The following is a 15,826-nucleotide window of genomic DNA, read 5'->3' as shown; positions in this document are numbered from 1 at the left end:
TAATGGAATCGTATTTAGCACTGACAATTTGTTCCATTTTTCAGACTGCAAGTGTTAATCTCTACACGACACGAGTGTTGCAGCACGCACTCATTGTTAAGGATGCAGTATAATCACACAGAAAACCCATTCTCCACACTTAATTCCTTAAGCCATACACCAATTTCTATCCTCCATTAAGTCCTTCCATAATTTATCATACATTAAGTCACAACTCCATTCAGAAATACTTAAATCAAAATAAAACAATTTCTTAGTGACCATTTTAACCTAATTAATGTTTTTGTCCTAAAATGTTAAACATATAGTCTATATGCACTGCCTGCACAATAGCATCATGTTAAAAACATATGGAAAACAACAGATTCAACAAAGAACATACACTATTTCAATAATCCTGGGGTTGATCTAAATTTCATCAGATATTTGATCAAAATTTGGCAAATGGGAGTTTAACTAAAAATATTTGTTCAAGAACCAGAGGATAATACCGCATCTTTAAAAGTTACTGGGTAATTTCTTCTGCTTAAATGTAGCCTGTATAGCTATATTTATTGTGGATGCAGTAAGCAGAGTTTCAGTAGAAAACCAAAACAAAACCTCAAAAAGCTTGAGGGTGTTTTTTTTTTTTAAGCTTTCATGTCCTGCAGAAAGAAAGGAAATAAATGTGAATGTCCAGCTGTTGTGACCAGAGCCTTAAAGTAACAACTGTGTGCAGCAGATTTACACAATTCATAGTACTAATGTAAAAAGAGTAAATATGTTAGAAGAAAACTTTTAGAAGTTTTCTTTTTTTCTTTGTGCAAAACAAGAAGGCAGAAAAGTTACACCTTTTGAGCTATCCAGATTTTAAATCATTTAATGCAAAAAGTGTATTATAATACTGTGCAGGATACTGGAATGTGCAGTATACAATTACTCATAAAAAACCTGAAAAACTGCAGCTATGATTTCTCTTTGTACAAATCTGTTCACGAAATGTCTCAAGACGCATACATTTTTTTAAAAAAATGTTTATGATCTATAGCTATGATTACAATGATCCTGTCAGCGTTAATGAAAATACTTAAACTAGGATGTCACTTGTTATTGAAATTTACATTTTAACACCTGAGAATATGGTGCTATCATCATCAGCATCACCACCACACTTGCAATCAGCAATGATTTGTAAAACAGTGTAGGAGTGTTTTAAAAAATCATCTTATCGTTTATTGTATCACCACCTTGGGACTGATCAGATTATATACATACATAGAGATACAACTGCACCAGCTCCTATAACATTTAAAAACCAGATGCTTAAATTATGTAAAGGCAAACTGATCTAACATACTGTTTTTACACTGCAGGAAAAAAAAATCTACACTTTGGAATTTTATCTCATCACATCATCTACCAGCCTTTCATAAATGCGATCATACTAATTGCATAAAATGTATTAAAACGTATACACAGAGGGTGCATACATATATACAGAAAAAACGAACACAGTTACAATAAACATAAAATACATACAGTGAACAAGAGACCTGCCTGAAGCTGCACAACTTACACAATTTAGGGTACACTGTACACTTAAGTTTCATCATTCCACAGGTTAAGAAGTTTATCTCAGGAAGCATTTATGCAAAAGCCTAAGATTTAATGGAGAATTTAGGTCGTGACTCACTTTGTGAAGAGCTCGCAGGAGACATGGCAGCTGGAGAGAGCATGCTAACTTGATTAAGATCCATAGATTGTTTCCGAGAAAGACCAGGAGGCTTAGAAGGAGGAGGAGGAGGAGTTGGGGATTTTAGATGGCCACTTGACTGTTGTGGACTAAAAATATTACCTGAAAAAGCATAATTAAAATACATTATTGTTCTCTGAGTACATGTTAACTTGAATTTTGTTAGGATACAAGTTTTGTGAACAATATAATCAGAATTCAACAAAATGATGCTATTTTCGCAAAGAGGGTATTGATTTTTTTTTTAAATTAAATCTTTACTAAAGGGATATCATGTCATTTTACAATAGGCAGAACACATAGAAAGGAGATGCTGAAGTCAATAAATAATTACCTGAAGAGCTACTTCCTGAACTTGAAGGTAATTTGATGGGAGGAGGTCGGTGTTTTACACCTTTCCCCAATACTGAAGATTGAACAGAGCCTGATATACTTTCTGGCTGCTAGGAGGAAAGAGAAATTAACACTACCACAGCAATAATGTGAGTTTCCACATATTTGATAGAAAAGACAATTCATTTGTATTTGACTCCTCAAAACCATGACAAAATTCCCTTCAAACATTTCAGATTTTTATTTATTTATTTTTAAAACATAGCCTATGACTGACTCTCTTTAGATAAAATGCTTACCATCAAGAAGCAGCTTGCAAGTGCCGGTAAAATTTTAAGCGAGCAAAAAAAAAAAAATTAAGGAGTTTCACTTTTCTCCACAGTTCAGAAATCCTTCTTAGTAACTTTTCACAAATGCAAGAATGAGAGATGCATTTTAAATAAAAGGACAATTTAGTCTTTCTTGAAAAATTACATGATTTCATTCATTCACCATTTGTATACATCTGCCATTTCCTTAGAGAACAGGATCAGATTTCCTGATTCTGGGTGTAGGAACTGAAATACATTCAGGAAAGTCCCACTGACTCATTGAGTTCAGTGGGACCAGAACTTCACTAATCTTTTCAGAGGAAAGGTGCTCCCTTTCTGTTCGTTCTTAGCCTACTTATTAGGTTGTTCGAACATAAATTAACTTCAGCTAATCAAGTCTGTAGTTCTCAGTCACTCACAACAGACCCTAAATCCATAATTCCAATAGCTGACACCATCGAAAGACTCCACAGTGAAACACATTTATAGTCTATATATTTTTACCTATAAAGCAGGTATCCCATAAAAGAAAGTAGTGTCTAAACAAACATACAGTTCAAAAACTGCTGAAACTAGCAAATAAGGCTGTCAGTATACTGAATGGAGTATTTCAGTGCTGGAGCCTAAATTAGATGTGCATGGGCTAACAAATCAGAGCATCCACCATTGTGCAGAATCAGCCTTTTTAGATAGCTTCGCTTCCACTGATTCTCAGTAATAAGAGAGACACTCCCTCTACATGTTTCTAATTGCTTGCTTATAAAAAAAAAAAAGAATCTTTTGAGGAAAATTCTGAGGATTACCTTTCTCTTTTACTATTAAAAACTGCTTTCTTCATTCTGAAAGTAAAGACTAATGTCTCATTCAAAAGGGGACTAGATCATTAAGTAGAGTAACCTGAGTAACTTTGGTCCAGCTTTCCATGGGGACTTGGACAGCTGCACAAGACTACTTCCAGAAGTATCCTCCCATCCTAAGTTATGCTGTGGTTTTAATACATTTATATAGATTTAAAAAGTAGGTATTTAGGGGAAAGATGTAGCAAAGGAAATAGCCCAACGGATACAAAAATTAATTTACTAGTTGGGTCCTAAATACAGTTTACCACTAGAGTACTGACCAAGAAAGCCAGGAACAGCAAGTAAAACACAAGGCAATGCCAACAGGCACGAGACTTCGGGAACACAGGAATTTCTACTGGATGTGTGCATACAAACACATGCACTTTAAAGGTTTTACCATTTGTGGTTTTTTTTTTTTTAAGTTTTCATCTTCAAACTAAAGAGAAAGTGACTTTAATAATTTCTAAAGGTAAAAGAAAAGAAGTTCAGCTACTACATCTGCTTCTGTGTTTTCTGACCTGTAAAATAAAATGCATAGCTGCATTTTACATACAGTAAAATGCTCTGCTCTGTGAAAGGTTCATCTGAACTGTGGAAAATGCTACAACAAAACCTTGGAGCTAACTACACTACACACTGCTAAAAAAAAAAAAAAAGAGATACGGCTAAAAGACACAACATTTGAACACTGAAAACAAAAGTGCTTTCCTCTAACTTTTCCAATATACTCACTCTGAATGATTATGACAACAAATCATTTAAAAATTAATTCAGAAAGAAATTTCTAGGTTATTTTACTTTTAAATGTGGATAGCAAAAATTATTCTAATAATTCAATAATAAAGTCCAAATAAAAGAAGTGTATGGCTCAATAAACTCACTTCCATTTCCTTGCCTGGAGAAAGATGACTAAGATTGACTGATCCACCTGAATTATGAAACATTTTCACAGGACATTTAGCTTCATTTTGTACTAACTCCTGATACTGGTTCACCACTCTGAAACAAATAATGAGCGCATAAATATATTAACAACTTTGAACTTGTAGATATGTATATGTAAACACACATCATCATACATGTTACATAGTCATATATTGTTCATTTTATACGTAAGTATATATTATGTAAGTGTGTATCCATATAAAATAGAGATGCACATATATAAAACATAGCTATATCTCTATATATCTTTCTACTTTATGTTTCTGGGCTCTTTTCTTAAATTTATTGCATCTTAACTTTTAATCTGGTGGTTTTTTAATGCAAAATACAGTTTAAGAAACACATTGAAGAAACCCTCTTTTTGAAGAATAGGCAAAACAGTAGACTGAACAGTTCCCTTCCCAAAAGTAACTGCAGTTCTTTGGGATGTCAGTTAATGGCGATCCCATTCCCATCACATGGGTCCAGCATCTTTTATAAAGCTGTGTCCTCTGCTTATGCTCCCCGTAGAACAGTCAATTATCTTTTAACTTGAGGTCTACGTCAGATGAGGACTCTGAAAGCAAGGGGTGAACTAAGAGGTCCATACTGAATGTACACCCAAGAACCAGTTATCACACCAAAAGCGATCACCCTTCTTTGAGCACCAGGACAGCCAGGTCTTGTTCTATGAGACTAATGAGCAGTGATGTATCCAGGAATTTAAAGCTTCAATAGCATCACGCAAACAAGTTTAAAATACTGTTCTACCAAATCAAATACTAGTTCTCTCAAATTAGTAGAGATGTAAGTTGAGGGAATACCATTTCACAAAGACCTTGCAGTCTTGAAAAATCAAGCCAAAGACATGTTGTCACTTATACTCCGGCAGACTGAATCTCAGTGAAAAACTGCTGGAATACTTCCATTAGCTTACACCTAAATGCAATGAACTACACTTTATTTTGGTATAGCACTGATTCAGTATGCTGCTACGTGACTAATACAGACATAAGCAAGGGCCCCAAGATACACAGCAGAGGAAAGGGTGCAGTGTACTTTTTTCAGCAATTAGGTTTTAGACTGCCTTAAAATCACAGTGGAATTAGAGCAATAAAATGCCATGTACTCAAAAAGGTGGTCCTGCCCTCCTTCCTCCTGTACAGCTTCTTCTTGTTCTAGTCCCTGAAACCCAACTGCTTATTTTGACTGAATGATTTGTGCAACCCAGAGGCAAACTGGATCAGGAAACCAATCCCAGTTAAAACTAGACCCCTGTATTATTGTTGTTTTAGTTTTCAGTCAACCAATCCCCCAGTTCAGCTTACAGCACAAACAGCAAAAGTCTCTATCAGCACAATGGAGGCAGGAGAGAATATAAGCAAAGAGTTTCTTTATCAAAACTATCTATTAAACCAAAAAACATTATTATTGATTTTTGACCAAATCAAGGACTCGTCTTCCTGCCAAGCACCTCAGAAGAGGGCGGGGGTAAGAGCTATGGCATGTACCTCACCTCGAGGTCTCATATGAAGGCACAGAACTACAATGGTTTTGGCAGAGATTGCTTTGCAAAGGTTCTGTGCTCATATGCACAAAGAAACACAGGTGTCTCATGTGATGCACACTGACAAACATTTGAAGAAATACTTATTTTGCTGCCTCTTATCCCAGAATTACTACTCATAATCATTCTACAACTGAAAAACTGTTTTGTTACTTGCTTCTCTAAGAAAGCTGAATTGAGTAATGCATAACACACAAAAATAAGTTGCATATATACAAGCCCTAGATTACACTTAGAGTTCAAACAATTTCTATGATTGCTAATTTACCATACAAAATGTCAAGATGAAATTCCGGCTAAGGACTCTCTGAATTTTATTATTGCTGGTGTAATCAAGAATAATTGTGCAAATAACTGTAACGACATGCTTGAAATTTAGGTAGTGGGACACCTGTATTCACGTATTTGCTTTCCTCTATTCTTCCTTGCTTGTTAAATATAGAAACCGCACACTATATCCTACTTCTTGTTATGATGATTAATTCCTCTTATTTTCTTCATCTGTTCTGCATCTGTTTCTATAACCACAACATTAGCAGTCATAATGGCAAAAAGGAACAGCATTAATTATTTGGCATGAAGCCAAATGGTTGTATACATTATATTAATTTACCTTTCAGCATCAGTCTTCGAACCAATAAGGAACCTGAAACGTAAAATGTATAATACATTTTCAGTCACAATTTTAACTAAAAGAACATGTTTTTGTAATCACAAAACTTTGAATGAATGTCAATGCTGCTCTTTTTTCAGACCTGCTGAAAATACAAGGGATACCGTATCCATTTAATGGACTGGGTATTTAGTACTTGAAATACAAATTTGGCTTCATAACTATATTTGCAATATACACACATGGTCTAATATAGTCTCCTTAAAGAGTAAATTGCCAACAAAGCAAAAGGCAGAATATGGAAGTTTTGTATTTTATACTTTCAAAAAATGCAAGTAACTGCTACAGAATCGCTACTGTAAAAAGTACAAGGGAAAAGTTATGTATAAATCAGCATATCAATAAGCTTACACTGAAACATAAACATAAGTGTCCTGTGGGTATGTCAAAACCAGCCCTACCTGTAGTATTTTAACAAACATTTAGTTTACATTGTTTCATTTCACTATGCATATTCTGATTCCTCATGATTTTCTGGAACTCCTAAATAAGCATTTCTCTTTTGTGTAATGCTTATGGCTTGTGAACTTATTACTTCAGTCATTTTTTTTTTAAACACTACAGACCTTTTATCTGTTTCTCTAGCTAAAAAGAAAAGCATTGTTTTATTTTGCAGCAGAACAACAAAAATGTCTTCCACACCTTTTAGTTCATATGATGGTTTTCTAACGAGGAAGTATCCAAATTTTTATGAACTTCAACTGGTAATGTCTTAGAGCAGTGGTTTCCAAAAAACCCCAGGCATCTAACACCTATAAATCCTTTTAATTCCCAGCCTGTCAGGTAGCACTGCTGTTCCAGGAAGATCAGTACTAAGCATGTGTGCTGGTTTTGACTGGGATAGAGTTAATTTTCTTCATAGTATGGGGCTATGTTTTGGATTTGTGCTAGAAACAGCACTGGTAATACAGGGACGTTTTAGCCATTGCTGAGCAGTGCTTACACAGAGTCAAGGCCTTTTCTGCTTCTCACACCACCCCACCAGCGAGCAGGCTGAGGGTGCATGAGAAGCTGGGAGAGGACACAGCCAGGACAGCTGACCCCAACTGACCAAAGGGATATTCCAATACCGTATGACATCATGCTCAGCAATAAAAACCTGGGGGAAGAAGGAAGGTGGGGATGTTGGGAGTGATGGTGTTTGTCTTCCCAAGTAACTGTTACATGTGATCCCTGCTCTCCTGGAGAGGGCTGAACACTGCCTGCCAATGGGAAGCGGTGAATGAATTCCTTGTTTTGCTTTGCTTGAGTGTGTGGCTTTTGCTTTACCTATTAAACAGGCTTTATCTGAAGCCATGAGTTTTCTCACTTTCACCCTTCTGATTCTCTCTTCCATCCCACTGGGGGGAGTGAGTGAGCAGCTGCGTGGTGCTTAGTCGCTGGATGGTGTTAAACCACGACAGTATGGAAACAGTAAATAGCTCAGTCTAGGAATAAATCATCCTGACTATTAAGATTTTAAGATTTTAATAAAAAATAAGACAGGAATTACACACTAGACAATAAAAATAGTTTTCATTAACAGAACTAAAGTTTGCTCGGGCTCACTGCTCTTGCCTTACTGAAATTTATAGGGTCTGTTCTGCTGCACAGGTTCCTCCATACAAAGAATCTGGTACACACAACAAAAAGAGCCAAGAATAGAGAATCTTTGTAGAACCACAGCCAAAAACCAGCAGATTCAAAACAATTCAAAATGATGAAGCTTCTTAGGAGCTCATGTTTTTCTTCATCACTTATGTAGCCTAAATTTCTTTGCATAGGGGTAAACATAATGTAATGAAGTCTTACGTTTTTGCAGCATCAGGCAAATTTTGACAACAATCAAAACTGAGTTAACACTGAAAAGAGTGCTAACAATGTCTCATGGTATCTCCACAATTAGAGGAGTTGTTTTTTTTTTTTTTTTTGGGTTTGTTGGGGTTTTGTTTTGGTTGGTGGTTTTTTTTTTGTTTTTTTGTTTTTTTTTTTTTTTTTTTTACAATGCATCTTTAATGTAAAAGAACATGCAGATTTTACATAAAAGGACATTTAAGATATGATGGTTGCTTGAACACATTCTGGTTTGGGTTTTTTTTGTTAAAAAAATTTTAGGTTCATGACCTGAACTTTTCAAACAAAACTCTTAAATCAGATTTCTAGCTCTAGAGTATTTTTATAACTGAAAATTATAAGTACTGTTTGTCTTTGTTCATCTATCAGATCGTAGCACAGTTTAAAAGAACATGTAACTTACTGCGATGGAGTTAATAGGTTGTCATTTTCCTCATCACCTTTGAGTGTCTGAATTTTACCATAGTACAAGGGATTGCCAAGAGACTGAAAAATGGTCAGTTTTGTTTTTTGAAGCTGATTACCAACTTCACATTCAAACACATAATCATCTTTTATTTCCTAAAAAGACAGAAGAAAATAACTAAGTAAGTCTTAAACAAGTGGTAAAAGAAACAGCTAGTAAAATATGCCAATTCTACACAACACAGTAAGAAACACTCTATAAGAAGGGGTGCATTATCTAAAAGGAAAGGGATTTGAGAAGTTATCTAAAGGGATGAGAAGAGAGTTTATCATCTCTTAAAAATACAAAATATTGCAAACCCTAAACAATCATGTTAGATATGGAGAAGCAGACTGGGGAAACCTCTAGAAAGTTTTATGTAAATTATGACAATGCAAAAAAATGTCCCGAGTAAAACATTGGAGACAAAGATTAAGTTCTATGGGAAAAGGTATTACTTTTTGCTAATATGAAACTACAAAGACATAATGATAGATGCTGTTAATGAAGATTAATTCTTTGTAATTTTGGAGGCAAGACATTATGAATTGACTTATGGCTAATTATATTAAATGGCTACTTATCAAATTGTGTAATTTGTGTCAAAAATCTTAAGTTTCACCTTAAACACTGCAGAAAGAGCTTTTTGTAAAAGGTATTTAGTATTACTTAATCTGTTTCCAAATTTAACATTTTCATTTTAACAGAAGCTCTTTTCCATCAGTCTGAGTATCTGAGTTAAGAAAGCAATTTGTTGAGCACAGTACTGCTCTCTAACTTACTATGCTTTCTTTACTATACAGCAACAGCACATGTTACTTGGGAGATTAAAGTTGCTTTTCCTTGTATTTCTGGAAAATTGAGGAAATTACAAGACTGATCACATGCACGCCACACTGTATGAAATTACAAGTATCTGTGGTAATCTTTCTGTGTCTATATAACACATGGAAGATTAATTAAATTGGGGGAGGAAAGACTATTCACATGTTACTTAGATTTTGTTGAAATAAGAGGCATTTTAACTAGACAGGGAAGTTTGGCCAAAGGTCTAAACTACTCACATGGGCTGGCCAGACAGTTGGTTGTGAATCATCAGGCTTGATAGACTTTTCCACTTTGGCATACTTTTCCACCTTAAAGAAAATGGAGGTATCAGAAAAGAACAAACAATAGTCATACTGGGCCAGAGTTAAAGTCAATCTAGCACAGTTTCTTGTTTTTAACAATGGTTAACACGATCGTCTTTAAAAGTGAGTGCAAGAAACAGACAAGGATAGCTTGATACTTGTACAGTGTCCCTCCTTTGTGTTATCCATTCAGAAAAAATGAATTGGAGAACCTTCAGAACTTTACATTTATTATGTTATACCATATTTGCTATGTTAAACTTAAATGTGTGAAACATGGCTTAAAGACTACAGATTGAGATTACTGCCTGCAACGTGGAATGGTTAAGAAATTTTGCAATACCACTAAGTCCTAAGGACTCTAATTAGGTCAGGTACAATACTGTTGAAGTGCAAAGGGAGAAGGTTTGTACAAACTTACAGCATCATTTCATGTCTAACACACACTCATGCCAGCCCTATTAAGTCCAAAGCTACAACCTCGTCTAGTCTACTGAGTCCCTTCTGTACGCTAGTAGTATGTGTTTTGGCAGTGACAGAAATGGAGAATATGAATGTCCCCGAGAAAAGAACACACGCTGAGTGATCAGAAGAATTCCCAACCAGAGCTCTCATATAAAAAATTAAACTATTGAAAATATTATGTCTCATAGTATCATGTCAAAAAAGAGGAATTTCTACCAGGTTGGGAAGTGACTAATTTTTAAATAATCTCCTTACCTCATTTCTTTTTCTATTTTTTATATTATCAGAGAACTTCAAATAGACATGTGCTCATTGAACCCACAGATGAACAATACTAAAGATCTGTTTGCACTGTTTATCTTATCCGAACTATCATGTTACAACTGCAATGCATTCCAATGTATTTTAACTTGTGTTTACACCTTACAGTATAGAAAAATGATTTTAAACATTAAAATCACTCCCACTTTTTAAAGGTCATTCTTTGATACTGGATACTCTTTAGTCACTTCTTCATACAATACAATGTTCAATACAATTGCTAATAATTGCTAATGTTAACAACTGGACTTACATCCACTTCAGAAGGCGCAGTCAAGTAGCAAGGGTTCTGTTTCCACATATCTACGCACTGGAAGATGAAAAAGCAGTATTAATTTATTAAATGTTTTAAATAAATAGTTAGAAGTATACCCACCTGTCTCAGAACACTTACATTTCCAGCTTTAGAAATCTTGAGGTCATACTGCTGGGCTCCTTTCCTCTCCTTTCTTTTCTGTAAGTAGTCAAGTAGTCTGAGCTGAGGTGGAGTTGAATAGTGAGCTACTTCCTGCTGTCTGTTCAGAGATGACCTGGAGTACCTTTTGAAGCACCTATGGTAAAATGACAGATAAGCTTGTAAAACCATCAAAATGAAAATCTCCACTGCCTGTACACAAACACAAAAATATGCAGGGAAATCCTACTTACATTGAGACTAAAAAACAGCTTTTGAAATATTAATTTAAAATCGCTAGTCTGGATTACATGGTACAACTCAAACTCTTGACTTCATATTTTTAAAAAAATACAGTATTCTGTTCATGTGTTTCAGCACTAAGAATAGGGTTATTTTTGAAATGCGTAATTGAAGTACATTGTCAAAATGAGTAACTAACTGAAAAGTTGCCAAGCTTAAAATATTTGTGTATTATCATATATTTCAGTTCTGTCAAAAGATCTGTGTACTGCTTATGTAACTATACAGTTATAAGCACAGTAACTACCCTCCATTCTTTGTCTCATGCCAAACCCACTGGTACATTAATGCTGTTCTGGACATTCATTTAACACCTTTGCCTATTTTTCTAGTGTAAAGTTTGTTGACCACCAAGCTCTAATTTTAAGGACAGCCAGATCAATTTCACTTTTTATACTTTTTTAGACATTACCACTGGTTGTATATTGGCATAGTATTTCAATGCAAATCTAGTTTTAAATACGTCAGTAATTCTGACAGGCCATCCATACATTTTCATTCTAAAGAGTGAATGCAACTCTTTTAGTAGAACAAACGTGAACCCTTTCAAGCTTTTGTGAAAAAAAGTGAACAACCATGCACAAAAGTGAAACAATTTCAACATTTTGTATATAGTGCATGCTGCGTTACTTTTAATTTTTTGAAGTGTCTAATACACCTACGCTTCTGTTTAGCCTAAACATCAAGCATATAAATAATTCCCTTGATTTCCTCATTCAGGGTTAAACTTGTACATAGCTTTTAACAAATCAGAGACCAATATGCAAGATATCCGTTTATGTATTTTACATTACTGAGCTGCCATCTGACTCTGCTTATGTCTGAATTATGCAAAAAAGAAAAAGACAAAATCAAAACTGCAATAAAGTATTATGTTAAGAAAATATACACATTCTTTTGATATGCAAAAACAAGCATATTACAGTACCTACTAATTGAAATACAGTACAATATTGAGCACTTAAATAAGATAATTTCTTGACTGTTCCTCATATTCCTAATATTTAAGTAGATGTTACTTTGAGCACTGCATACGAAAAGCAAAATTTTCACATAAAGCATTGCTTATATTTTTCTTTGAAACACTTCATAAAATTTCAAAGAAAGTCTCAACACACTTCACACTGAAAACTACCGTTTCATGGGGCGAGTATTCATCTTCTGCTTGTTGTACAGGAGTCTGTTCGTAGTACAGGTCACTGCTATCGAAGGATCAAGACACAAAGGCTCTGCTGTAGCCAAAATAAGTTGGCTCTCAAGTAGGAGTTTGTCCTCCTGTAATATACACAGCTATTAATAAATGTAAAAAATACGAAGGCTTTTACACTAAGTTGATCTATACCTACACATATGAGCACAGTATCTTAAAGAAAACTGAAAAAATAGTGTGTGGATAGTCAACAAAAGAAAATATTCAACAGTTAAGTATCACTAACCATTATTATGAATTACAGAGCTTTGGGTGGGGTTTCCAACAGGAAAATAAATCCTTCTGAAAAGTAGAGGGCATGTTCTGTTTGTGTGAGTTTTCTTTGTTTCTTTTAAACACAGTACTAGTGGCAATGAAATCCATTTTCTGTCAGTGATTTATATCGATGGACTGGCAATCAGTGCCATAAAGACGATCTACTTTAGACTTCAGGTTACAATTTGAAATGGATTTGAGCATGATTGTGGCTCTGAAATACAAACGAGCACACTGCGTACACCATGCTATTCAGCATTTAACTAACTACATAGTAAAACCATAGTTACCTAGGATTCTCCTTACTGTAACAGTATCAACAGCAAAACGACGCTAGAGGAACAACTGTGTCATTAGACTCCATCTGCTGTTCTGGGGATGTATGTTGAAGGTGAATGAAGTAAGGTAAACTAGTTGGAGTAACTCCAATACTGTCATTCTGCATTACCAAAAATTAAGGTCTGATTCTCCAAAACTTTTAGCAAATCCTATTGTTTTCTGTGGCATCTTGTGGGAAGATGCTATTAACAAGTTAATTTGGCAGCTCTCTGGAGTGTGTCCCATGCAGCACTATGCACATCACTGACAGTTTGGATTAATCAAAAAAATTATCATCAGATTTTATTAAACAAAAATTTAAATAAATGTTATTTTATTGCATATTTACCACACCCCTGTAAAGTTCTAAAATAACTGTTAACCCACCTGTGTCCATTTGTGGTTGTCACTTGTTATAGAATGCACATCACAAATTAAAGTCTGAGGAAGAAGACATAATGGTAATTAGCTTTCAACTAAATAAGATTTCTTAACATACTGTTCTGGTTTCAGCTGGGACAGAGGTGTGCGTTTTTGTGGTTTTTTTTTTCCCTAGTAGCTCATATAGTGCTGTATTTTGGATTTAGTATGAGAATAATGTTGATAGCAACAACTGAAACATCAGTGTGTTAAGTAGTGCTTACCCTAGCCAAGGACTTTTCAGCTTTCCATGCCCTGCCAGTGAGAAACTGGGAGTGAGCACAGCCAGGACAGCTGACCCAGGCCGGCCAGAGGGCTATTCCATATCATATGATGTCATGCTCAGTATATAAACTTGGGGGCAGTTGGCCGGGGGGTGGCAACCACTGCTCAGGAACTGGCTGGGAATGGGTCAGCAGGTGGTAAGCAATTGCATTGTACATCACTTGTTTTGTATATTCTTTTATCATCACTATTATTTTTTTCCCTTCCTTTTCTGTCCTATTAAACTGTCTTTATCTTAACCCACAAATTTTACGCCAATTCTCTCCCCCATCACACTGGGGCAGGGCAGGGGGAGTGAGAAAACGGCTGTGTGGTGTTTAGCTGCCTGCCAGGTTAAACTACAACACATGTTCAGTAATAGTTCGTATCCAGTCTAGGAACTACCATAACAATGAAGAATGACTTAAAATGTTTTTTACCTGCATTGTAGGACGCAAAAGAATGTGCTTGCTTTGGTACGTTGGAGATTTCATGTTACCAGACTGCCTATAGTCACGTATTTCTGCTATGACACATCCACAATGAAAAATATTAACCTAGTTGAAACAAAAAACCCCAACTTGTAAATAAACAAATATTTACCAATCTGCCTCAGCCCCTGCCTCCAAAAAGAAGTCTGTTATGTATCATACAATATTCAGTGATAAAACTGATCCTTAATTTTGTCAGACCAGTGGTCTTTACTACATACCTAGACATACCTAAAATACAAGCTTCAAACGTAGTGTTTTCATATGCCAGCAATGGTTCTAAGAAATTCCCCATGTCAAATACGTCATAATGACAAACAACAAAGAATATTTTGCTAGAGCACAGAGTTGAAGTTGTTCAGCAGCCTTCACCATAGCAATCTCTCTTCTATCCCTTCCTCCCCATTTTTTTTTTTCCCTATATATCAATAAAATATTTATTTGGGGCATTAAATATTACAGTTCCAAATGCACAAGTGTTTTGCATCTTGTGGTTGGAACCACCTACATGAAGCATTCAAAAAAAAAAAAAAAAAAATCAAGGTCCATCTGGGTACAAAACATAAGTTCTTTTTGAAAACAAAACATTCAAACCTGAGATTTTTCTAAAAGATCAACCAAAATAGGTGGTAGCTCCTCTGCATCCAAATATTCAAGCAGCTCTCCTTCCTCATAAGGCAGCCGAATGGTCTCAGAATCTGAATTTAAACAAAACATACTGTTTTTCTTTTGCCTTTCAAGTTCAAACTTTAACAACGTGAAATCTAAAACAAGCTTGCCACAGGAAAAAGCAGGGACAGTGTAAACGTATCCAAACAGGCAATTTTTTTGCACAGAAATAATGTTTTTACATCCATTTCTGTTCCCAGAGCTTGATTTTGCTCTTATTGTGCCAAAAGGCAACATGCCTTTATAGCTCCACGGGATGAAATTTTTGCTCCCAGCTGATATACTGTATGCTCTTACTGCACCTCACAGTACCAGTGGCATGAAGATGCAACTAAACTGGAACACAGATGCCTTTAGTCAGACCTAGATTTAGGAAGCAGTGAAAGAAACAATTTGACAGAAGGAGCCTGAAGTGAGAGAAACTCAGATAAGCAACTTGGGAAGCTAAGGGGAAATAAAAGAATGGAAGGCTATCAAAAAGAGTTGTATCTACTGATTTACGCTGCACCATGAGAGACAGTTTCTGAGCACCTCATAGCTTTAGGCAATTTTTTAGTTCAAGTACAGTTGTGGGGGTTTTTTTTGCACAAGGGGTTATGTTAGAAGTGAAACAGTTAAATGTAAGCAACAACACATTCTAACTATTTATACAGCATTATGAGTATTTTTTAAAATAAATAGCAAAAATATTACCTGAACCATTTTTTCCCCTGAGCATAAGTGAGTAACCCTCATTTCCCGGATAGAGGTTCACTACCAGACATGACAATGTCTCCTGCATAACCAGCTTCTCGAGTAAATTCACATTTCGCCTCAGCTTCTGCTTTAAAAGCAAACATTGCTTATGAACATAATACTATCAAGTAATTAGTAGCAATAAAAACAATTGCTAGAATGAGTATGATTTAGATTCATGTTGAAGTATA

The 15,826-nt window shown here is 35.3% G+C and overlaps 1 protein-coding gene across 8 annotated transcripts in view; it reads right to left on the bottom strand.

The window, feature by feature from the left end:
* SUPT20H (SPT20 homolog, SAGA complex component) overlaps positions 1-15,826 on the bottom strand; it is a 36,636-nt gene that overhangs the window by 9,926 nt on the left and 10,884 nt on the right. For 3 of the 8 annotated variants that reach the window (XM_075727995.1, XM_075727998.1, XM_075728002.1), the window contains 13 exons: positions 15,594-15,723; positions 14,826-14,929; positions 14,181-14,297; positions 13,444-13,497; positions 12,409-12,548; positions 10,971-11,127; positions 10,830-10,886; positions 9,725-9,796; positions 8,619-8,776; positions 6,323-6,355; positions 4,100-4,217; positions 2,067-2,175; positions 1,673-1,834 (listed from right to left, as the gene is read on the bottom strand). In XM_075727995.1, the coding sequence (XP_075584110.1) occupies positions 1,673-1,834; positions 2,067-2,175; positions 4,100-4,217; positions 6,323-6,355; positions 8,619-8,776; positions 9,725-9,796; positions 10,830-10,886; positions 10,971-11,127; positions 12,409-12,548; positions 13,444-13,497; positions 14,181-14,297; positions 14,826-14,929; positions 15,594-15,723 (1,411 nt within the window). The remainder of the gene's footprint in view (positions 1-1,672; positions 1,835-2,066; positions 2,176-4,099; positions 4,218-6,322; positions 6,356-8,618; positions 8,777-9,724; positions 9,797-10,829; positions 10,887-10,970; positions 11,128-12,408; positions 12,549-13,443; positions 13,498-14,180; positions 14,298-14,825; positions 14,930-15,593; positions 15,724-15,826) is intronic. The other 5 variants (XM_075728005.1, XM_075727997.1, XM_075727996.1 and 2 more) reach the window with 4 other exon arrangements.

Source organism: Pelecanus crispus, chromosome 1 (assembly GCF_030463565.1).
Source record: "Pelecanus crispus isolate bPelCri1 chromosome 1, bPelCri1.pri, whole genome shotgun sequence".
Classification (NCBI taxonomy): domain Eukaryota; kingdom Metazoa; phylum Chordata; class Aves; order Pelecaniformes; family Pelecanidae; genus Pelecanus; species Pelecanus crispus.
Note: the sequence above shows the minus strand (reverse complement) of the source record. Positions and strands in the feature narration are given on the sequence as shown.